Here is a 22,618-nt window from a genome sequence, read left to right as displayed (position 1 = left end):
TTTGAGAAATGAAAAAATAAAAGTTCAGGCTTATGCAATTATCCCATGCTCAATGTCCTTCGAAGTAGGTTAATGTTCACTAAGGCTCTATTTGATATAGCTTTCCAAATAGAGCTATTTAAGTAGAGCTTTTATGAGTAGAGCAGGCTTTAGTGGTGAGCAACTGGGAAATTGCTAAGGAGTGTTTTACCACAAATGACAAAGCTTTTGCAGGTCGCCCCAAAACTCTGTGAGCTGGCTCTGGCCCTCGTAAGAGATGTAGGTGGCCTATCAAAGGCCATGCTCCCCCTGCTACCGGTGCTTGTTGCTTATTCTTGAGTGTCCTTTTTTGCCCATTTCTTGAAATCAAGAGGAAAATTGAGAGGAATATCCCTAAGGCTGAAATTGCTACAGCAGCAGTTGATTCTGTTGAAAGATTATTCATGGCCATTCCTTTGCAGCCGACTCGGGGACTCTGAATGAAGAGTTTAGTTCAGAGCAATGTCTATACAGTATATAGATAACATTCAAGTGTGCTTGACGTGAACGCAAGTTCTGCTCATTGACAAACCTTTGCTAATCCTATGGTCAGTTTTATACATCAGGGACCACAATGGCCAAGTTTTCGACAATGGTATCTTTTTCTGATTCATCAATGACTTTATACGGCCAATTTGGTGGTTGCCAAACAATTGTGATAAAACATAAATACGACTTCTCTTGTAATTTTAACCGTTAAAATGGTTGAAGATTATGTTGGGATATGATATTTTTATGGGAGGACTTGGTAAACTCCATGTGCTATAAATATCAGCCACAGAACACGGCACTTGTTTTATTTTATAGCCTGTTTGGGAGTGTGGTGAGATAACTGGGTTCTCAAAGTCCAGCTATTAAAGTGTTTGGTAAAATTTATAGTTGGGATTTGGCAGCTTAGTAAAATTTTTTTTCTAACTTTTATTTCACAACTCTAACTTTTACTCCATAACAAATACAGCTTAAAAGCTACATTACGTTACTTCCAAACACACCCTTAATTATGAAAAATTGTCTGGGATGACAAAAGTGCATGGTCTTGAATATCATGGGTCAGGAAGCGTAAACCAAACTACGGGGTCAGCAACACAAATAAAAATTGATCTTTTGTCCATCAATTAAACAGTTTTATCACTTGGGTCCACTCAGCTTTTTGTCATTGCGAAAATTCTATTAAATACCAATTTTTTTTCACCCTTAGATTTTTGTCCCCACCACTATATTACAACAAATAATAATAATAATAATAATAATAATAATAATAATAATAATAATAATTGTTTTAATATTTAGAAAAAGTCATTTTGAACATTAATTATTGATATCTTATGAGTATAATAAGGTTTAGAAAAAGATACAAATAGTTAAAAATAAAAAAACTTGAGGGACTTAAATATTATTTCTTTAAATAGAAATCATCGGTTAATGTTTTTAATAATAAACAATTAAATTTGACTGATGATATTCAAATTCTTTTTATTTTTTATTCAGTCTATTTCTTAATCACCCCATCATTGAGTTTAAAATACTTTTTCTTCCCCAATAAAATTTCCATAATTCTAAATTTTCCCTCATTTTCAGCTCTATCATTTTTCAATCACCCAATTTTTTACACTTTTAAAACTCCTTAACCATGCCGGGCTCAAAATCTCGATGTAATATAAATCAAGCAAGTGAAATTCAATCAATTGTGTGAAACGGTTGGAGTGATTGGAGAGGTATCCAAGCAAAAGCCATTATCCAAGTATGAAAATCCAAAATCAATTATTCCAAAAGGGTGTTAACAAGTTCTTGGAATCTCTTATTTGTGTTTCTTAATATAGACGTATGATTAGAGAGATTTGGCTTTGTTAACAAATTCATCACATACGGTATATATATGACATGTCGTTTATAGTTTTATGGCAGACAACATTTTGTATAATCTTTACTCGAGAGTGAAAATTGAATGACTTGTTCTTTATAAACGTAATGACATATCAGATAATGTTTAAAGATCTTGTATAATGTATCATTTATATCTTCGAATGTGAACCCTCTTCAAATCTTTTTTCTCTACTAGTCTCTCCTAAGAAAATGAGTAGTCAAGATTGACTCTTGAATTTTTGAATTTTAATGTTAATAATTTAGGCAGACTTGTTTCACTTTGTTTATCATTAAGTCAATTTTTTTAAAACTAGAATTGAAATACTGAGAGAGATTAAGAGAGAAAAAAATGGACTAGGAAAGAATCCGAAATGAGATTCATTTTGGAGGACCCCACAGCAATTTGAGAATCAGTATGGGAATCTGATTCTCATTCCCAACATTTTCCATTTTGCCCGCATTAATTTTTTTTATTCCAAAAATACCCTCACTTTAGATAAAAAATAAAAAAATCCCTAAACTTAAACTCTCTTGCCCATGCCTCCCAATCAAATGCCATTGGAGTGCTTCGATTGCCATCATGGCCATCACCATCTTTGCCATCATGGTTCGTCGGTTGTGGACAGCTACTAGTTGCTAGTTTCATATATAGGGTGGGCAAATTAGATTTCGGTTCGGGTTGTTCGGGTTTCGGTTTGGGTTTCAACCCATTCGGTTTGGAAGATTCAACCCAATCGGGTTCAAACTACAAACCCGAACCAAATTAAACCAAATTTAATTCGATTTGATTTGGTTTGGGTTATAAATTCGAGTTCGTTTATATTATGTAACCATAATTTTATCTCATCCAAAAAATGAAAAAAATTAACTAAACATCACACAAATTTCCTATAATCTTATTTAAAAATTAACTGATTAATGTATAGAAATCTAAATTTAACATTTAACAAAAAAACAACAATTAACAAAAGAAAACTAAGAAATTAACTAACAATTAAAAATAAATTATTAAACAATTAATTAATGGAGATCAAAAAATGCAGAAGAATTATTTGGCAATGGAGGAAGATAATAAGAAGAAGAAGAAGATGATGATGATGATGATTGGCAATAGCTGAAGGAAAGAAGAAGAAAAAGAAGAAGATGTCTGGCAGTGTGTACGGAAATAAGAAGAAGAAAAAGAGAAGAAAAAGAAAAGAAGAAGATGACATTTGTCAGTGGAGGAAAAAAAGGAAAAGAAGAAGAAGAAAGAGAAAAGAAGATGAAGAAGAAGAAGTGGAAAAGTCAAGTGGCGGATCAGAAAGTGAGAAGTGTGTGTTTGGGAGTTGTTAGGTTAGGGTTGGGTTTATGTTTATGTTTATGATTTTAAATTTTTTTGACCCAATCGGGTTTAGATTTTTAACCCAAATGAGTTGTAAGTTTCAACCCGAACCGAACCAAAATCGAAATAAATTTTGAGTTCGGTTTGGATCGGGTCAACCCGATCCAAACGCCCACCCCTTTCATATCCGTTGGGCCGTGTCAATTTCGTCGTTGTCTTAATTTCGCCCCCATCTCATTTTATCTTAGATTTCGCCTCTGATGGTGGTAGTTCTGATATGATGATGCTGCTGCTGCTAATGACGATGATTGTTGTTGCCGTTGTTGTTGATGACGATGACAATTTCGATTTTGATTATTGCTATAATTTTTTTTGGGAAATGGATTATTTTTTTTTGACGATGATTATTTGGGAAATGGATTAATTTGATGATGATTATTATTATTATTTTGAAAAAGGATTATTTTGTTGATGATGATGATATTTTATTTTTATTATTATTATTATGATTATTGTTATTAATTTTATTATTATTAATAATAATAAATTTTAATTAATTAATATACTAACAACATATGAATATAACTAATTAATTTATTAACAGAAATTTTATTATTAATAATAATAATCAACATCATTATCATCATCATCATCATCATCATAATAATAAATAGTTATTATTATAATTAACTAAGGGTACTTTAGTTACTTGAAATAATTTAACTTATTATGATTCTGATTCCAAGAGAAAATATAAACATATCAATGAGATTTCAACCCATTGTGATTCCGATTCTTGTCTCAAATAAACAATATAGTATGATTCTCATTCCCCATTCCCATTTCACCTCATTCCCATAAGTGATTAGGGTTCTAGTATGTTGTGGTATTTGTAAAAAAAATTTGTTGTGATCTTTATTATGAGATGGCTTTATCTATTTATTTATGTTATGATAATTTTTAAAGGTTATTTGATTGAATTATTTTCTTGGATCTTTATTTCACAAGATAAATATTTGAGAACTGCTCATACACACACACACACCAAAAATTGTAGAATTTCTTAATTTTACATACGTTCAAAAGAATTATGATATTTTTTACATTTATACTAAAAATAATTTATGTAAAAAATTATAAAATTCAGAACATCTATTTTATCATTTTTCTAAGTACTAATTAATTTTTTTCCCAACTTATAATTTAAAATTTTTACCAAAAGAATTAATATAATGCAATGCAATGCAACACAAAATATAGGATACATAAAAATTAATATAGTACAAAATAATACCAAATATTATACACTATTAACACAATATATATAATGTTAATATAATACAGTCAAAAGCAACTTACTAAACGTTCAATAATACAAGATAGTATAATATGCCAAACTCACCTTTAACATATGCAGTGTGCTAAACGCACAGTGATGACACCCAATGATATAAACGCACCTTAGTTGTTGAAAAGTACAACTTAATTATTTCCATTAACAAGTACACAAGCTAATTTTAACCATATAAAGAAGCAGAAAGGCGCGGACTAACAAGCACTTCAAGCGGAGTAGCCTTAGCAATGGTTAGGCCCATTGCCTCTCCCATGTCAACCGGTTCATCTGATGGGGTTGTAAAATCAAACCCATGCACTAATGAAGCAAGCATTAGTTGCATAACTTGGAGGCCAAATGACACTGCAGGACACATTCTTCTTCCACTCCCAAATGGTATCAATTCAAAATCTTGTCCCCCAACATCAATATCCTTATGCCTAGTAAGAAATCTTTCTGGCTGAAATTGACATGGCTCCTCCCAAACACATGGATCGCGTTGAATCTTCCAGGCGTTAACAAACAGTTGGGTGCCTGCAGGGACGAGGTAACCATTGACGATGCATTCTTCTATAGACTCGTGAGGTAGTAAAAGTGGTCCAGCAGGGTATAAACGCATTGTTTCCTTGATAATGGCCTGCAAGTAAACCAAATTCCTCATGTCTGATTCATTCACTTGCCTTTCAGTGCCAACCTGAATGTCTAATTCGTCTTGTGCCTTCTTCAGAACATCGGGATTGTTCAGAAGCAAAGCAATAGCCCATGTCAATGTAACTGCTGTGGTGTCTGTAGCCGCTACGATTAGAGTCTGCAAATTAAAAGCAGTAAGAAATCTGTGACATTCCTATAACAATGCAAACACAAACACACCACAAGCTTTTCATGAGGTTATATTATACCAAGCAGATTGCTTTAATGACAGTGTCAGCATCGCGATCAGGAAGCTGCTCTGCATTATCATCGAGCAAGGACAACAACACATATATGAAATCCTCGTCGCCCTTGATTTCACCAGAAACTCTTTTCATCTTGTGCTCATCCACCCATTCTTGCAAAATGATGTCAAAATATTTAGCTGTCTTGCTCATTAATCTCTCATATCCACCGATATCTAACCGTCTCAGAAATGGCAACGCATCGGACACCACGAACTGACCAAACAAGGCAGCGATCTTTGTTATTTGCTGTTGCCAATCATTAGCCTCTTCTGATTGTGAAGTGTGACGTTTTCCGGCAATTATTCTCAAAATAATGTCAAGTGCTGTGCCCTCGAGCCAATGGATCATCTCCACCGAAACTACTTTACGTGAACTGCTGCTACTTATGCAATTCTTGTATAACCTCTGGATTGAAGCCTTCACTTCCGATTCACGTACGTGTTTGAGCTTCTCAAGGCGACGATTTGACAGAAGCTCAATTGTCACTATCTTACGTGACTGACGCCAGTAGTTGCCATATGGCGCGAAGCCTATGACCAAAAAGTTGTACCCCATAAGCTCTACGGCCATTGTTTTGGGGCGACCTGCAAAAGCTTTGTCATTTGTGGTAAAACACTCCTTAGCAATTTCCCAGTTGCTCACCACTAAAGCTTGTTTCACCCCCAACTTCATAGTGAATATTGTTCCATATTTGTCAGCCAGGTTGCCCAAAACTCTGTGAGCTGGCTCTGGCCCTCGTAAGAGATGTAGGTGGCCTATCAAAGGCCATGCTCCCCCTGCTACCGGTGCTTGTTTAGCTTGCTTATTCTTGAGTATCCTTTTCTGCCCATTTCTTGAAATCAAGAGGAAAATTGAGAGGAATATCACTAAGGCTGAAATTGCTACAGCAGCAATCGATTCTGTTGAAAGATTATTCATGACCATTCCTTTGCAGCCGACTCGGGGACTCTGAATGAAGAGTTTTGTTCAGAGCAATGTCTATACAGTATATAGATAACATTTAAGTGTGCATGACGTGAACGTAAGTTCTGCTCATTGACAAACCTTTGCCAATCCTATGGTCAGTTTTATACATCAGGGACCACAATGGCCAAGTTTTCGACAATGGTATCTTTTTCTGATTCATCAATGGCTTTATTCGGCCAATTTGGTGGTTGCCAAACAATTGTGATAAAACATAGATACGACTTCTCTTGTAATTTTAACCGTTAAAATGGTTGAAGATTATGTTGGGATATGATATTTTTATGGGAGGACTTGGAAAATTCATTTGCTCTAAATATTAGCCACAGAATATAAAACATGCCTTATTTTAATTATGGACAATTTTATGGGATGACAAAGTACCTGGGACTTGAATATCATGGGGTCGGAAGCGTAAACCAAACGACGGTGTCGGAAACACAAATGAAAAATGATCTTTTGTCCATCAATTATATTGGTTTATCACTTGGGTCCATTTACTTTTTGTCATTACGAAAATTCTATTAAATACCAATTTTTTTTTCACCCTTAGATTTTTGTCCCTACCACTATATTACAACAAATAATAATAATAATAATAATTTTAATATTTAGAAATAGTCATTTTGAACATTAATTATTGATATCTTATGAGTATAATAAGTTTTAGAAAAAGATACAAGTAGTTAAAAATAAAAAACTTGAGGGACTTAAATTTATTCATTTAAATAGAAATCATCGGTTAATGTTTTTCATAAAAAACAATTAAATTTGACTGATGATATTCAAATTCTTTTTATTTTTTATTCACCCTATTTCTTAAACACCCCATCATTGAGTTTAAAATACTTTTTCTTCCCCAATAAAATTCCCATAATTCTAAATTTTCCCTCATTTTCAGCTCTATCATTTTTCAATCACTCAATTTTGTACACTTTTAAAACTTCTTGACCATGCCGGGCTCAAAATCTCGATGCAATATAAATCAAGCAAGTGAAATTCAATCAATTGTGTGAAAGGGTTGGAGTGATTGGAGAGATATCAATAATAATAATAATAATAATAATAATAATTTTAATATTTAGAAATAGTCATTTTGAACATTAATTATTGATATCTTATGAGTATAATAAGTTTTAGAAAAAGATACAAGTAGTTAAAAATAAAAAACTTGAGGGACTTAAATTTATTCATTTAAATAGAAATCATCGGTTAATGTTTTTCATAAAAAACAATTAAATTTGACTGATGATATTCAAATTCTTTTTATTTTTTATTCACCCTATTTCTTAAACACCCCATCATTGAGTTTAAAATACTTTTTCTTCCCCAATAAAATTCCCATAATTCTAAATTTTCCCTCATTTTCAGCTCTATCATTTTTCAATCACTCAATTTTGTACACTTTTAAAACTTCTTGACCATGCCGGGCTCAAAATCTCGATGCAATATAAATCAAGCAAGTGAAATTCAATCAATTGTGTGAAAGGGTTGGAGTGATTGGAGAGATATCAATAATAATAATAATAATAATAATAATAATAATTTTAATATTTAGAAATAGTCATTTTGAACATTAATTATTGATATCTTATGAGTATAATAAGTTTTAGAAAAAGATACAAGTAGTTAAAAATAAAAAACTTGAGGGACTTAAATTTATTCATTTAAATAGAAATCATCGGTTAATGTTTTTCATAAAAAACAATTAAATTTGACTGATGATATTCAAATTCTTTTTATTTTTTATTCACCCTATTTCTTAAACACCCCATCATTGAGTTTAAAATACTTTTTCTTCCCCAATAAAATTCCCATAATTCTAAATTTTCCCTCATTTTCAGCTCTATCATTTTTCAATCACTCAATTTTGTACACTTTTAAAACTTCTTGACCATGCCGGGCTCAAAATCTCGATGCAATATAAATCAAGCAAGTGAAATTCAATCAATTGTGTGAAAGGGTTGGAGTGATTGGAGAGATATCCAAGCAAAAGCCATTATCCAAGTATGAAATTTGACACTTGTTTTTTTTTTTTTTGGGTTGCGAATGGATGAAACGGACAAGGCCATTAAGAGATTCCTTGTGAGGAACATTGTTGAGCAAGCTGCTGTTAGAGACATGCAGGATCCCTGCATCTATGACAGTAAATATCTGCTACACATGTTATTATTTCTCTTATTTTGTAATTAATTATGTATTGTTTGAATGGAAAATAATGGGAATCTTTTGTATTTGATGCAGACTATGTTCTGCCTAAGTTGTATGCAAAGATGCAGTACTGTATCTCCTGTGCAATTCACTCGCATGTGGTGAGGGTTCGCTCACGCACTGACCGCAGGAACCGTGAACCACCAAAGCGTTTTATGAGATGCAGGGTATCTTTTTCATGTTTCTATTGAGATTTTTACATCTGGATTTTGGCTAATGCTCTCTGATCATATTGATTTTTAGAGTGATTTATGGGTTAAAGATGTAGGCAGATAGACCACTTACCTAGTCCGTTTTATCACAAGGATTTCCTTGCTAGTAGTAACTTCCTGACTCAGCCTGTTGCAGAAACATCCCTCTGGGTTAGCCCAAGAGGGAGAAAAAAAAAAGGATAAAAAGAGACAGTGTTTGTATCTGTCTGGTAGCTTCTCCCTTTGTTTTAGAGGATGTTTTTGGTCTTGGGATAATTGCTGTGTGATTCTATAGCATTTGAAAAATGGTTAAGCTTGTCAGTTTTACATGGCCTTTGTTTGTGCCCACATACTTGAAAATTTTCTTCCTTTATATATATGTGTGTGTGTGTATATGTTCCAGGATGATTTGCCAAAGCCTGGTCAGCCTGGTCAAGCGCCACGCCCAGCCCTTGTGGTTAGAGTTCCAGTTCGTCCATGAAGAGTCCACGAAAGAGTCTACCCGATTTTTAGTCTGCTTGTATGCTTATAGATACCTTGAAGAACTTGAATTTTGTGTAGGAAGTATCAATGTTTCCCATTCGTTCTCTTTTAAAGTTTTAAGAATTATTGTTGAATTTTTGGGATTTTTAATTTCGATGAGAATCATAAAATTTTGTAGTAGTAGGAATTCATTTTAGTACATTGAGAAGGTTATTACATTTGTTCCATTAAATTTGATGGGCTTTTGTTGTTTACTCTTTTAAGGTCAATAAGTAAAGCTTACTGTCACACCAAGGTTAAAGTGAAATTAGAAATCTCTACCTTTAAGAGGCCGTTGGAATTAACATGTTTTCTCGGATTGACTCTTGAATTTTTTTTTTGAATTTTAATGTAAATAAATTAAGCAGACTTGTTTCACTTTGTTTACAATTAAATCAATTTTTTTTTTCACTAGAATTCGAGCACTAAGAGAGACTACGAGGAAAAAAAATGCTAGAAAAGAATGCTAAATCTATATTTTGAGCTATAATGTATTGATTTACTTAAACAAAATTAATTAAAGTATAATTATGTTACATTAGTTAATCCGTGATAATTGAGCCAAGCAATACCTCGCCTGAAACTAAATTGAAAATAATTTATAATTTTTAATTGAAACTCGGGAATCTGTTTCTTACGAATCAATAATTAAAATCATTTTGATCTACCCTTTTCATAATTCATTGTGGCCTTCATTCCGTCCAAAATCTTGCAGTTGGCGAGAAGTAAATCCCTTGGGTGCAGATGCGCAATCAACCATTCCGTCTACGGAGACGCCGTTGCATCGCTAAATTCTGATTGCTTACGGAAAAGTTAGACAAGGCTTCTGCAGCCAATCTTCTCAATACCAACATCACTTAGCTTTGTTTTCTTGCAGCACTGAGGTTCCTTGGCGATCCTGATGCATACTACCATGGGACAACTTTTCTTGATTGCATTGGAAGCAATGTGTGACCTACTTGCTACGTCTCCCTCCTGCAATAGTCATACTAGACATGGTCATACGAGGAAAGGCTGAATGGAGCTGTGAGCATTCTTTCTTTACACCCAGTTGACAGAAGAATAGCTACCCTCTCTTACAGCTATCCCAAGATGTAATCCTTCGTATTACTCAAGAGACTTGGAATGTAATAAATATTGGAAAGTAGAATCCATTTTATTCATTATATTGAGCTGTAAATATATCTTTCTATATGTATTCCTAAATTACAGTAGACTTTGATTGCATAGCTTAATTATAGGGATCCTACCATTTATAGCAAGTCAGTCATATATGTATATATACTCAATCAAATATCAATGAAAACATGCTTCTGTCCATTCTGCTTTTCTCTCGTATTTTACATGGTATCAGAGCTAGAACTCGCTGCACTTTAATATCTCGTGTAGCATCTCTCTTTCAGCCATCATGGCCCTTGAAGATATTCCAAAAACCAGCAGTTCTGATCCACAAAAATTAGAGATTTCTGCAGATTTCTCCAAGGCAGATCTCTCCAATCCCTTCTTTGCTCACCATTCGGATAACCCCGGATTGATTCTCGTCTCCAAATCTCTAAATGGAGATAATTATTTTGGTTGGAAAAGGGCTATGGTTCGAGCTTTGAACTCCAAAAACAAGCTCGGATTTGTCAATGGTTCTATCAAAGTTCCTTAAGAAGAAACTGATCCTGAAGGCTATGCGATTTGGTCAAGATGCAATGATCTGGTTCATTCCTGGATCGTCAATTCCTGCGATCCAGAAATAACTGACAGTGTGACTTATTAACCTACTGCTCATGAGGTTTAGGAAGATCTCTATGAGCGTTTCTCTCAAGGCAATGCAACTCGCATCTTCGAGATACAACGAGATATTGCTTCTCTTCGACAAGAGCAACTCTCTGTCTCAGCTTACTATACTAAGTTGAAAAGTTTATGGGATGAATTGGCAACACATTCAGACATAGCACAAGCCGATCCACAGAAATTGATGCAGTTTTTAATGGGTCTAAACGAAACTTATAGTGCAATTCGAGGTCAAATCCTGCTCATGAATCCTTTGCCTTCTATTCACCAAGCCTACTCTTCAATCTCCCAAGAAGAGAAACAGCGCCTCCTTAGTTCAGCGCATACGAACACCAATTCAAACAGCAGCGTTGCTGCCACGGCTGTACGTAGCAAACCGACTCCTTCGGCAACCAAAAAAACCGAACAAACTCACTCTCATGGTTTTCCATATTCTCGCGATCGAACATACTCTCAGGCGCCAGAACTTGTAGGACCTCAAGAAGGAGATCGGCGTCAATTTGGCTCTGGGAGAGGTAGGCCTTTGTGTGACCACTGTGGGAATTTCGGCCATTGGATCCAGAAATGTTATAAGCTGCATGGATACCCACCAGGCCATCCTAAAGCTAAAATAAACTCAGGCCAAAATTCAAATCGGCATAAAGGTATTTCTGTGGCTAATCAAGTTGGAGAGGGGTCAAACACAAATGAAGGCTCACTTACAATATCCGATGCTCAACTCAAGCAACTTTTGTCACTCCTGAATAATCAAAATGAAGGTTCTCACTCCAAAGCTAATACGGTAACAAAGCCAGGTTTGTCTAAGATTGTTTCCCGAAATTGGATTATTGATAGCGGGGCGACAGATCATATTACTTCATCATCTAAATTATTGCATAAAGATAACAATTGCTCGTTACCGCCTGTATTGTTGCCTAGTGGAGAAAGAGCAAATATTGTTGCAAAAAGGTCTTTACCTCTCAATTCCGTCTATTATCTACATAATGTGTTGTCTGTGCCTACATTTAAAGTTGATTTGATGTCAGTTAGTCGTTTGACAAGAGGTTTGGGTTGTTCAGTGACGTTTTTCCCTTCTTTGTGTATTTTGCAGGATCTGGCTACGAGGAGGACGATTGGTTTGGGTAAACAACGAGATGGGCTATATTTTTTTGTGGCATTAGCGACGAAGCAACCTATGTCAAAACCTTCCTCACCAAAAAATCGACCAACCTGCAATCTCACCATCTCATCCACCGACCTCTGGCATAATCGCTTAGGCCATGTACCACCTTCTCGTTTAAGTTTTATTGCCAAGAACTTTTTGAATTTTTCTGTTAAGTCTAATAATGTTTGCCCCATATGTCCGTTGGCTAAACAAAGTCGTTTTCCTTTCAATAACAGTGTTATTTCTTCTACAAAACCTTTTGAAATAATTCATTGTGATATTTGGGGTCGTTATCAACACCCTTCCCTTACTGGAGCTTATTATTTCCTCATTATTGTTGATGATTATACTCGTTTCACATGGATTTTTTTGATGCGACACAAAAATGAAACACAATCTCTTTTAAAACGCTTTTTCAGCCATGTTTCCACTCAATTTGACTGTCGCATTAAAACATTTCGCAGTGACAATGGTGGAGAATTTATCTCACTTCGATCTTTCTTTCAAGATCATGGTATTGTTTTCCAAACTTAATGCGTTTACACACCTCAACAAAAGGGGGTTGTGGAACGCAAACATCGCCATATCCTACAAGTAGCCCGAGCATTAAAATTCCAAGCACACCTACCAACCCAATTTTGGGGTGAATGTGCACTCACTGCTGTGCACATCATCAATAGGTTACCTTCTCCGGTTATTTCTCTCAAAACTCCTTACGAACTTCTCTATTCAAAACCACCTTCTTTTTTCCATCTTCGTGTTTTTGGGTGTTTGGCCTATGCCACTAATGTTCACACTTCTCACAAATTCGACTCTCGTGCCATACCATCCATATTCATCGGTTATCCCATTGCTCAAAAGGGCTACAAATTATTTAATTTATCAACTAAAAAGATTTTTACAAGTCGGGATGTTAAATTCCACGAAACCATTTTTCCTTACTCATCCGTCCAACCCAAATTTTCTCTTCCCTTGACAGCCCATCAATCAAGCCCAATTCCTTTAATTCTTTCTTCCATTGACTCATCAGTCAACTCTCATGTCATTCCACCAAGCCCCATTCCCTCATCCCAACTCTCTCCTAATTCTCTCGATCAAATTTCCTCTTCTCTTCCCGCGGTAGAACCACCATCTTCCCCTCCCCAAGCTGTGCTTCGTACTTATTCCCGCCGACCTAAACTTGTTGCCCCACTAGTCTCAACTGATCCATCCCCATTACACTTCTCTGATCCATCTTCTCCAGCCCCACAGTCCTCGCCTTCTCCATTCCCTGAACCCGCTGCATCACAAGAACCCGAATCCGAACCCGAACCCGAACCCGGACCTGAACTTCGTCGCTCCAGCTGCAACACCGGTCCACCGGTCAAGCTCCACGACTACGTCTGCTCACATGTTTACTCCGACCAATCGGCCTCCTTAATTCCAGGTCCGACCAAAGGTACACGATATCCACTGGCTAATTATATTTCACATCACCGATATAAGCCTGCTTATCAGTCCTTTATTGCTCAACTCAGTCATCTCACAGAACCCAGGTCTTATTCAGAAGCTGTCGTTCTCCCTGAGTGGCAAGCAGCAATGCGTTCCGAATTACAGGCACTGCAAGAAAATGGTACTTGGTCTCTTACCTCTCTTCCGGCTGGTAAAACTCCAATTGGTTGTCGTTGGGTTTACAAGATTAAACATAAGTCTGATGGATCTGTTGAACGGTATAAGGCGCGACTTGTAGCCAAGGGTTTCACTCAATTGGAGGGAGTTGACTACCAGGATACTTTTTCTCCGACAGCAAAAATAATTTCTGTTCGTTGCTTGTTGGCATTAGCTGCTGCCCGTGGTTGGTCTCTTCATCAACTCGACATCAATAATGCCTTTCTTCATGGTGACCTCCAAGAAGAAATCTACATGTCTCTGCCGCCAGGTCTTCGGCGACAGGGGGAGGAACACTTGGTTTGTCGCCTCCACAAGTCATTATATGGGTTGAAACAGGCCTCTCGTCAATGGTTTGCTAAATTCTCCGAGGCTATACGTTCAGCTGGATTTGTACAATCAAAAGCTAACTACTCTCTGTTCACCAGGAAGCAAGGCAAGTCCTTTACTGCTCTTTTGATATATGTTGACGACATTTTAATCACTGGCAATGATCCTGTGAGTATAGCTGATATCAAAAAATTCTTGCATAATCAATTTCACCTTAAATATCTAGGAGACTTGAAGTATTTCCTTGGTATTGAGATTTCTGCATCTAGGAAGGGCATTTTTATTTCTCAGAGAAAATATGCATTGGAAATTATTAAGGATGCAGGGTTATTAGGGGCAGCTCCCATTGATACTCCCATGGAACGTGGCTTAAAGTTATCTGATAAAAGTGAGCCACTCAAAAACCCATGGCGATATAGGCGATTAGTTGGAAGATTAATATCTCTCACAGTTTCGAGGCCCGATATCACGTACGCTGTCCATATATTAAGCAGATTTATGCACCAACCTCGGAAGGATCATTGGGAGGCAGCCTTACGGGTTGTGCGCTATTTAAAATCTGCTCCTGGCCAAGGCCTCTTTTTCTCATCAATTAGTGATCTTCGGTCGCGAGCATACTGTGACTCGGATTAGGCAGGATGCCCCCTTACAAGAAGATCTACTACGGGGTATTGTGTGTTCTTGGGCCCTTCGTTGATTTCATGGAGATTGAGGCGCCAGAAAACCGTCTCCCTTTTCTCAGCCGAAGCAGAGTATCGTGCAATGACTGGAGCTTGTTGTGAATTGACATGGCTTCGTTACTTACTTAGAGATTTGGGGATTTTACATCAAGAGGCTGCATTGCTATATTGTGACAATAAGGCTGCATTACATATAGCAGCTAATCCAGTTTTTCATGAACGTACAAGGCATATAGAGATGGATTGTCATTATATAAGAGACAAGATACAAGAAGGTTGTGTGATAACGAGATTTGTAAGTTCCGCAAATCAGCTTGCTGATGTGTTGACCAAAGCTTTGGGAAAAGAAGTTTTCATGCCTATGGTTCGCAAGTTGGGAGTGCTGGACATTCACTCTCCAACTTGAGGGGGAGTATTGGAAAGTAGAATCCATTTTATTCATTATATTGAGATGTAAATATATCTTTCTATATGTATTCCTAAATTACAGTAGACTTTGATTGCATAGCTTAATTATAGGGATCCTACCATGTATAGCAAGTCAGTCATATATGTATATATACTCAATCAAATATCAATGAAAACATGCTTCTGTCCATTCTGCTTTTCTCTCATATTTTACAATAAACACTTCAAATTGTCTACTGCAAGGATACCTTTTGCATGGCGCTCATCATGGTCTTTAGGGAAGGAGAATTCATCTTTGCACGGCTTGCCATCTAATGAAGTTAGAAAAATCATCAACTCAATGGAATTTCAACACAACAATGCAGAAAAAACGATAGAAGAATAGGGTTGTTATTTAACAAAATGAAGAAATTAACGTAAGTCAAGGACCTCCTCCAATTTGATGTATCCAAATGGCAAGGTGGGGTCACTTTCCTCTGTCATCCGCGATAAATTTTTTTCCAGATCAGTTCATGAGCCATTACCAACCCATCCCCACTTCTCAGCTAAATTTAACATTTTTGTGATGTGTGTAGCATCATGAAGAGGGCCCGTCCATTGGGGCCCTTACACCGCCAGTGGAACATAATTAGAACATCCTCTAGCTATAAATTGGACTGAGTTTGGTGCATTGTTCAATCCATATTATTAAGTGATTAGGGTTCTAGTATGTTGTATAATTTGTAATTTTTTTTGTTGTCATCTTTATTATGAGATGAATGTTATGTATTTATTTATGTTATGATAATTTTTAAAGGTTATTTGATTGAATTATTTTCCTGGATCTTCATACATACATATGTACATATACATATATGTACATACATACACAAATATATATATATATATATATACAAATACATATATGTATACATACATACATACATACATATACACATACATACATACACAAATATATATATATATATCCAAAATTTTTAGAATTTCTTAATTTTACATATGTTTAAAAGAATTGTGATTTTTTTTATATTTATACTAAAAATAATTAATTTAAAAAATTATAAAATTTAGAACATCTATTTTTAGTACTTTTTTTAATATGCAATGCAATCTTCAAAAGAATTAAAAAAAATGCAATGCAATGTAGCAACAAACATATAACAAAAAAATAATAATACAATATAATGTAGTACCAAATGTTATAAATAATTAATATAATATAATTTTAATATAATAAAGTCCAGTCCCACGTACCAAATGTTAGATAATACAATATAATATAACATGGCAAACTCACCATTAGTATATTGCAATGTGCTAAACGCACGGTGAGTGACCCTCAAAGACATAAACGCATCTAATCAATAAATTGTTGAAAAATACGACTTAATCATTTGCATTAACAAGTACAGAGGCTAATTTAACCATATGAAGAGGCAAAAAGGCGCGGACTAAGAAGCACTTCAAGTGGAGTAGCTTTAGCAGAGGTTAGGCCCATTGTCTCAGCCATGTCAACCGGTTCACCTGATGGGGTTGTAAAATCAAACCCATGCACTAATGAAGCAAGCATTAGTTGCATAACTTGAAGGCCATATGACACTGCAGGACACATTCTTCTTCCGCTACCAAATGGTATCAATTCAAAATTTTGTCCCCTAACATCAATATCCTTATGCGTTGTAAGAAATCTTTCTGGCTGAAATTGACATGGCTCCTCCCAAACACATGGATCGCGTTGAATCTTCCAAGCATTAACAAACAGCTGGGTGCCAGCAGGGACATGGTAACCATTGACGGTGCACTCTTCTATAGACTCGTGAGGCAGTAGAAGTGGTAAAGCAGGGTATAAACGCATTGTTTCCTTGATCATGGCCTGCAAGTAAACCAAATTTCTCATGTCTGACCCATTCACTTGCCTTTTAGTACCAACCTGAATGTCTAATTCATCTTGTGCCTTCTTCAAAACATCGCGATTGTTGAGAAGTAAAGCAATGGCCCATGTCAATGTAACTACTGTGGTGTCTGCAGCTGCTACGATTAGAGTCTGCAAATTAAAACGCAGTAAGAAATCTGTGACATTGGTATAACAATACAACACACACACGCACACATAAGTTTTTCATGAGCATATAATATACCACGCATATTGCTTTAATGACAGTGTCAGCATCGCGATCAGGAAGCTGCTCTGCATTATCATCAAGTAGCGACAACAACACATATATGAAATCCTCGTCGCCCTTAACTTCACCAGAAACTCTTTTCATCTTGTGCTCATCCAACCATTCTTGCAAAATAATGTCAAAATATTTAGCTGTCTTGCTCATTAATCTCTCATACCCGCCGATATCTAGCCATCTCAAAAAAGGCAACGCATCAGACACCACGAACTGACCAGTCAAGGCAGTGAACTTTGTTATTTGTCGTTGCCAATCATTAATCTCTTGTGATTGTGAAGTGTGACGTTTTCCTGCAATTATTCTCAAAACAACGTCAAGCACTGTGCCCTCGAGCCAATGGATCATATCCACCAAAACTACTTTACGTGAACTGCTGCTACTTACGCAATTCTTGTATAACCTCTGGATTGAAGCCTTCACTTCGTATTCACGTACGTGTTTGAGCTTCTCAAGGCGATGACTTGATAGAAGCTCAATTGTGGCTATCTTAAGCGACTGACGCCAGTAGTTCCCATATGGTGCGAAGCTTATGACCGAAAAGTTGTACTCCAAAAGCTCCATGGCCATTGTTTTGGGGCGACTTGCAAAGGCTTTGTCATTTGTGGTAAAACACTCCTTAGCAATTTCCCAATTGCTCACCATTAAAGCCTGTTTCACTCCCAACTTCATAGTGAATATTGGTCCATATTTGTCAGCCATGTCGCCCAAAACTCTGTGAGCTGGCTCTGGCCCTCCTAATTGTTAAGGAATAACAGAATGCATGCCAGCTGTCATTTTATGATTGGTCAATGTGTTTGAAGACTGTTATTTTGCATTTCAGTTTGTTATAGCAGTTTTGGTGTAGTCTCTCGTGTATATAAAGAGCTGCATCAACTTGTTTCATTCAATTAATAAATAATAACAAATTGTGTGTTTCTTTTCATTTTTCTTGCTTATTTTCTCACGATCCAAACATCATATCATTCTAATATGGTATCAGAGCAAACAAACATGATTAATTCAAATCAAGCTTCTGCGTCTGTCACTTTCAACTTCATTCAACCAGTTAAGCTCGATAGATCAAACTATCTAGTATGGAAAGCTCAAGTGCGTGCGTCAATAATTGCTAATGGACTTGAAGGCTTTGTTACTGGTGATAGTGTTTGTCCAGATCGATATCTCAACTTAACAGAGGGAGAATCAAGCAGCTCAGCAATGCTAATCTCACAGAGGCAAGAAAATCCAGAATATATTATCTGGATGAAAACTGACAAGCTTCTTCAAAGCTGGATGCTCTCGTCAATGGTAGACAATGTACTTATCATGGTGATTAATTGTGAATCTTCACTAGAGCTGTGGGAGAGGCTTGGTCAGATCTTCATGTCTTAGTCGAAGGCCAGATTTCTGCCACTGAAGTTGCAGATCCAATCAACTAAGAAAGGATCACTCTCTGTAAGTGACTATTTCAATAAAATGAAGAAGATAGCTGATAGTCTAGCTATTGGAGGTAATGCACTTTCATCAAATGAGTTGATTATGCACTTACTCACTGGACTAGATGATAGTTATGAATCTCTTGTAACTAATATCCTCACTAGACTTGAGAAAGAAGAACTTACTGTTGAAGAAGTATATTCAATGTTGCTTAGCCATGAAACTAGGTTGGAGATGAGTAAAGGAAAACTACAGAATGAATTAATGCATGATATGACTGCTAATTTTGCTCAGAAAGGTCAGAATCATAACAAGAATAATTTTGGAACTCAGAAAAACAACAATTCTAGTGGAAATTTTGGAGGTTTTACAGGAGGACTTTATCAAGTTGAAAATCTTTCTGCAGTCTGTGATAGTTCAAAGTTTCCAGTTCCTGTGTCCAGTTTGTCTAAGTCTGTCTCAGTTTCAAAAATAAATGCAGTGTCAATGTTTGCTCAGTTTGATTCTTCAAACACTTTGTCTCAACTTCAAGTACCTGTAAATGACTTTCAATTCAATAAAACTGCATTTATGACTTCTGCTGTTTCTAACTCAAAGAGTGTTGATTGCAATATTCTGCACAAAAGAATGGGACATCCTACTGTCCATGCTTTGCATCAAATTATGAAAAGACTGAATTCAAACTTTCCAATTGATAAAACAATCAAACCTCAATTCTGTGATGCATGTCAGTTCGGGAAATGTCATATGCAACATTTTCCTTCCATAGAAACTTCAACAACACAACCACTAGAACTTCTTCATGCTGATCTCTGGGGACCAGCCCCTATTTCATCTTCTCAAGGCTACCATTACTACCTATCAATCATAGATGACTACACTAGGTTTACATGGATATTTCCTCTCACAGCCAAATCAAACACCTTATCAGTATTCACAAACTTCAAAAATATGATTGAAAACAGTCTTGAAAAGAAAATTAAGTGCCTTCAAACAGATTGGGGGGGTGAGTTCAGATCCTTTGTTCCCTATCTTGCTTCTCAGGGTATTCAATTTCGCCATCCTTGTCCATATATCCATCATCAAAATGGCAAGGTGGAAAGAAAACATAGGCATATTGTAGAAACTGGATTAACCCTTTTAGCTCAAGCTCACCTTCCTTTGAAATTTTGGTGGAATGCTTTCCATACTGTTGTTTATCTCATTAATAGACTTCCCACACCTGTTTTAAATAACAAATCTCCTTTTGAAATGCTCTTTCACAAAATACCAAATTATACAGTCATGAAGGTCTTTGGATGTTCTTGCTATCCGTATCTAAGACCTTATAATCATCACAAATTTGCTTTTAGAAGTCAGAGATGCATATTCCTTGGTTATAGCTCCCATCATAAAGGGTATGTTTGTCTTCATTCCTCAGGAAGAATTTACATAAGCAATCATGTTGTTTTTTATGAAACAACTTTTCCTTTTGAGTCTGGTGTTGATTTTTCTTCCGCTGATCATTCCAGCTCATCCTTGTCTTCACATTCTGTAAAACCACAAGTTACTTTCACACTATCACAGTCTACATTTCAACTTGATGGTTCTGCTTTACAATCTTCTCCAGCAGCTGATCTACTCTCACCTTCATCTTCTTTATCCTCACCTGAACTAAACACTCAATCTCAGACAACTCCCTCAACTCCAAATCATCATTTATCTCTACCTTCTCCACTTATTCAAGGACATCCAATGGTCACCAGATCCAAAGCAGGCATTTTTAAACCTAAAACAACATTTCTTACAACATCCTCATCATCACCACATGAACCATATTCAATATCAGAAGCATTGGCTGATCTCAAATGGCTTCAAGCCATGAAATTGGAATATCAAGCATTGATGGATAACAAAACCTGGACATTGGTTCAACCTTCATTTCCAGTCAAGGTCATTGGCAGTAAGTGGGTTTATAGGATCAAATACAACCCTGATGGCAGCATTTCCAGATACAAAGCTCGTCTGGTTGCTAAGAGTTTTCATCAAACTCAAGGCATTGATTTCAATGAAATCTTTAGTCCTGTAGTCAAAGCTTCAACTGTTAAAGTCATCTTGAGTTTGGCAGTTTTGAATCACTGGACTTTAAGACAGGTTGACATCAACAATGCCTTTCTTAATGGTCATCTTACTGAAGAGGTTTACATGGAACAGCCTGCTGGTTTTGTTGATCAGTCCAGACCCCATCACATTTGCAAGTTACAGAAGGCTCTTTATGGTCTTAAGCAGGCTCCAAGAGCCTGGTTTGACAAGCTGAAGCAGGTGTTAACAGCTCAGTGGGGTTTTCGAAACTCTAAATCTGATACTTCTTTATTCTTCAAAAGGGTTCAGGGTCATCTTCTGCTTGTCCTAGTATATGTGGATGATATAATTGTAACAGGGTCTAGCACATGTTTGATTCAGCAGGTCATCTCTAATCTTCAATCAACTTTTGCCCTTAAGGATCTTGGGGAGTTGAATTATTTTCTGGGTATACAAGTTGTCAAAAACAGCTCAGGTCTGCATCTCTCTCAATCCAAATATATAGTTGATCTTCTTCATAAAGTCAACTTGCAGGATTGTACCCCCTGCTCTACTCCTATGGCTGCTGGTACATCTCTTACTAAATCTGATAGTGAGTTGTTTGCTAATGCTACTCTGTATCGAAGCACTATTGGTGCATTGCAATATGCCACATTAACCAGACCTGAAATAGCTTTCTCTGTTAATAAGTTGAGTCAGTTCCTAGCTGCTCCAACAGTGAATCATTGGCAAGCTTGTAAACGAATTCTCAGGTATCTTAAAGGTACTTTACATCTTGGTTTACAGTTCTATAGTCATGGAGTTCAAAGTCTTGATTGCTTCAGTGATGCTGACTGGGCAAGTGACAAGGATGATAGGAGGTCCATTGCTGGCTACTGTGTTTTCTTAGGTTCAAACCTGGTTTCCTGGTGTTCCAAGAAACAAGCTGTGGTATCCAGGTCAAGTACAGAGTCTGAATATAGAGCTCTAGCTCTAGCAGCCTCTGAGGTTTTGTGGATCAAATCTCTGTTAACTGAGCTTAGTGTTTCACTCATCTCAAATCCAGTAATCTGGTGTGATAATCAGAGTGCAGCTGCATTAACTAGCAATCCTAAGTTTCATGCTCGAACTAAACACATTGAGCTGGATGTTCATTTTTTGAGAGAAAAAGTTGCAAATCAGAGTCTTCAAGTCAGCTACATTCCCAGTTCAGATAATACAGCAGACATTCTTACTAAAGCCTTGGCTCATAAACCTTTTCATTACTTATGTTCCAAGCTCAATCTTAGTTCCCCAAGTTGAGCTTGTGGAGGGATGTTAAGGAATAACAGAATGCATGCCAGCTGTCATTTTATGATTGGTCAATGTGTTTGAAGACTGTTATTTTGCATTTCAGTTTGTTATAGCAGTTTTGGTGTAGTCTCTCGTGTATATAAAGAGCTGCATCAATTTGTTTCATTCAGTTAATAAATAATAACAAATTGTGTGTTTCTTTTCATTTTTCTTGCTTATTTTCTCACAATCCAAACATCATATCATTCAGTTTCTTTTCAAAAAAAAAAATAACAGTCTTCAAACACATTGACCAATCATAAAATGACAGCTGGCATGCATTCTGTTATTCCTTAACATCC

General features: G+C 36.2%; 5 protein-coding genes across 5 annotated transcripts in view; 1 reads left to right on the top strand and 4 right to left on the bottom strand.

Annotated features, from left to right (window-relative positions):
• Positions 1–516, bottom strand: part of LOC18045387 (cytochrome P450 82A3) — a 3,225-nt gene extending 2,709 nt beyond the window's left edge. Inside the window, exon 1 of the mRNA XM_006435834.2 lies at positions 216–516. Within this exon, the coding sequence (XP_006435897.2) occupies positions 216–430 (215 nt within the window). The 5' untranslated portion in view covers positions 431–516. The remainder of the gene's footprint in view (positions 1–215) is intronic.
• The window catches only part of LOC18044009 (cytochrome P450 82A3), a 17,342-nt gene extending 10,832 nt beyond the window's left edge, over positions 1–6,510 (bottom strand). The window contains exon 1 of the mRNA XM_006435836.2: positions 6,474–6,510. The gene's annotated coding sequence lies outside the window, so the exon portion shown is untranslated. The remainder of the gene's footprint in view (positions 1–6,473) is intronic.
• On the bottom strand, positions 4,581–6,481 carry LOC18045386 (cytochrome P450 82A3). Its single transcript, XM_006435832.2, has 2 exons — positions 5,435–6,481; positions 4,581–5,343 (listed from the first exon to the last, which is right to left on the bottom strand). Exons 1-2 carry the CDS (start codon positions 6,395–6,397, stop codon positions 4,720–4,722), a joined length of 1,587 nt encoding a protein of 528 aa, XP_006435895.1. The 5' UTR covers positions 6,398–6,481; the 3' UTR covers positions 4,581–4,719.
• A 1,975-nt stretch (positions 6,511–8,485) lies between the features above and the next one.
• Positions 8,486–9,319, top strand: LOC112098902 (40S ribosomal protein S26-1-like). Its single transcript, XM_024185571.1, has 3 exons — positions 8,486–8,582; positions 8,681–8,814; positions 9,242–9,319. The coding sequence occupies exons 1-3, from the start codon at positions 8,486–8,488 to the stop codon at positions 9,317–9,319; spliced, it is 309 nt and encodes a 102-aa protein (XP_024041339.1).
• Positions 9,320–16,771: 7,452 nt separating this feature from the next.
• The window catches only part of LOC18045385 (cytochrome P450 CYP82D47), a 6,152-nt gene continuing 305 nt past the window's right edge, over positions 16,772–22,618 (bottom strand). Inside the window, exons 2-4 of the mRNA XM_006435831.2 lie at position 21,620; positions 17,490–18,265; positions 16,772–17,395 (exon numbers count right to left, since the gene is read on the bottom strand). Coding sequence (XP_006435894.2) covers positions 16,772–17,395; positions 17,490–18,265; position 21,620 — 1,401 coding nt within the window. The remainder of the gene's footprint in view (positions 17,396–17,489; positions 18,266–21,619; positions 21,621–22,618) is intronic.

This window comes from Citrus clementina, unplaced genomic scaffold (genome assembly GCF_000493195.1).
Source record: "Citrus clementina cultivar Clemenules unplaced genomic scaffold, Citrus_clementina_v1.0 scaffold_4, whole genome shotgun sequence".
NCBI classification, from domain to species: Eukaryota; Viridiplantae; Streptophyta; class Magnoliopsida; order Sapindales; family Rutaceae; genus Citrus; species Citrus x clementina.
Note: the sequence above shows the minus strand (reverse complement) of the source record. Positions and strands in the feature narration are given on the sequence as shown.

What these genes read in the sequence shown, in the direction of transcription:
- LOC112098902 (XM_024185571.1), top strand. Translation starts at nt 8,486, where the DNA reads ATGGATGAAACGGACAAGGCCATTAAGAGATTCCTTGTGAGGAACATT. An exon ending in GGATCCCTGCATCTATGACA is followed by an intron (nt 8,583 to 8,680) that starts GTAAATATCTGC and finishes TATTTGATGCAG; the next exon opens with ACTATGTTCTGCCTAAGTTG. An exon ending in AGCGTTTTATGAGATGCAGG is followed by an intron (nt 8,815 to 9,241) that starts GTATCTTTTTCA and finishes TATATGTTCCAG; the next exon opens with GATGATTTGCCAAAGCCTGG.
- LOC18045386 (XM_006435832.2), bottom strand. Translation starts at nt 6,397, where the DNA reads ATGGTCATGAATAATCTTTCAACAGAATCGATTGCTGCTGTAGCAATT. An exon ending in TCATTAAAGCAATCTGCTTG is followed by an intron (nt 5,344 to 5,434) that starts GTATAATATAAC and finishes TTTAATTTGCAG; the next exon opens with ACTCTAATCGTAGCGGCTAC.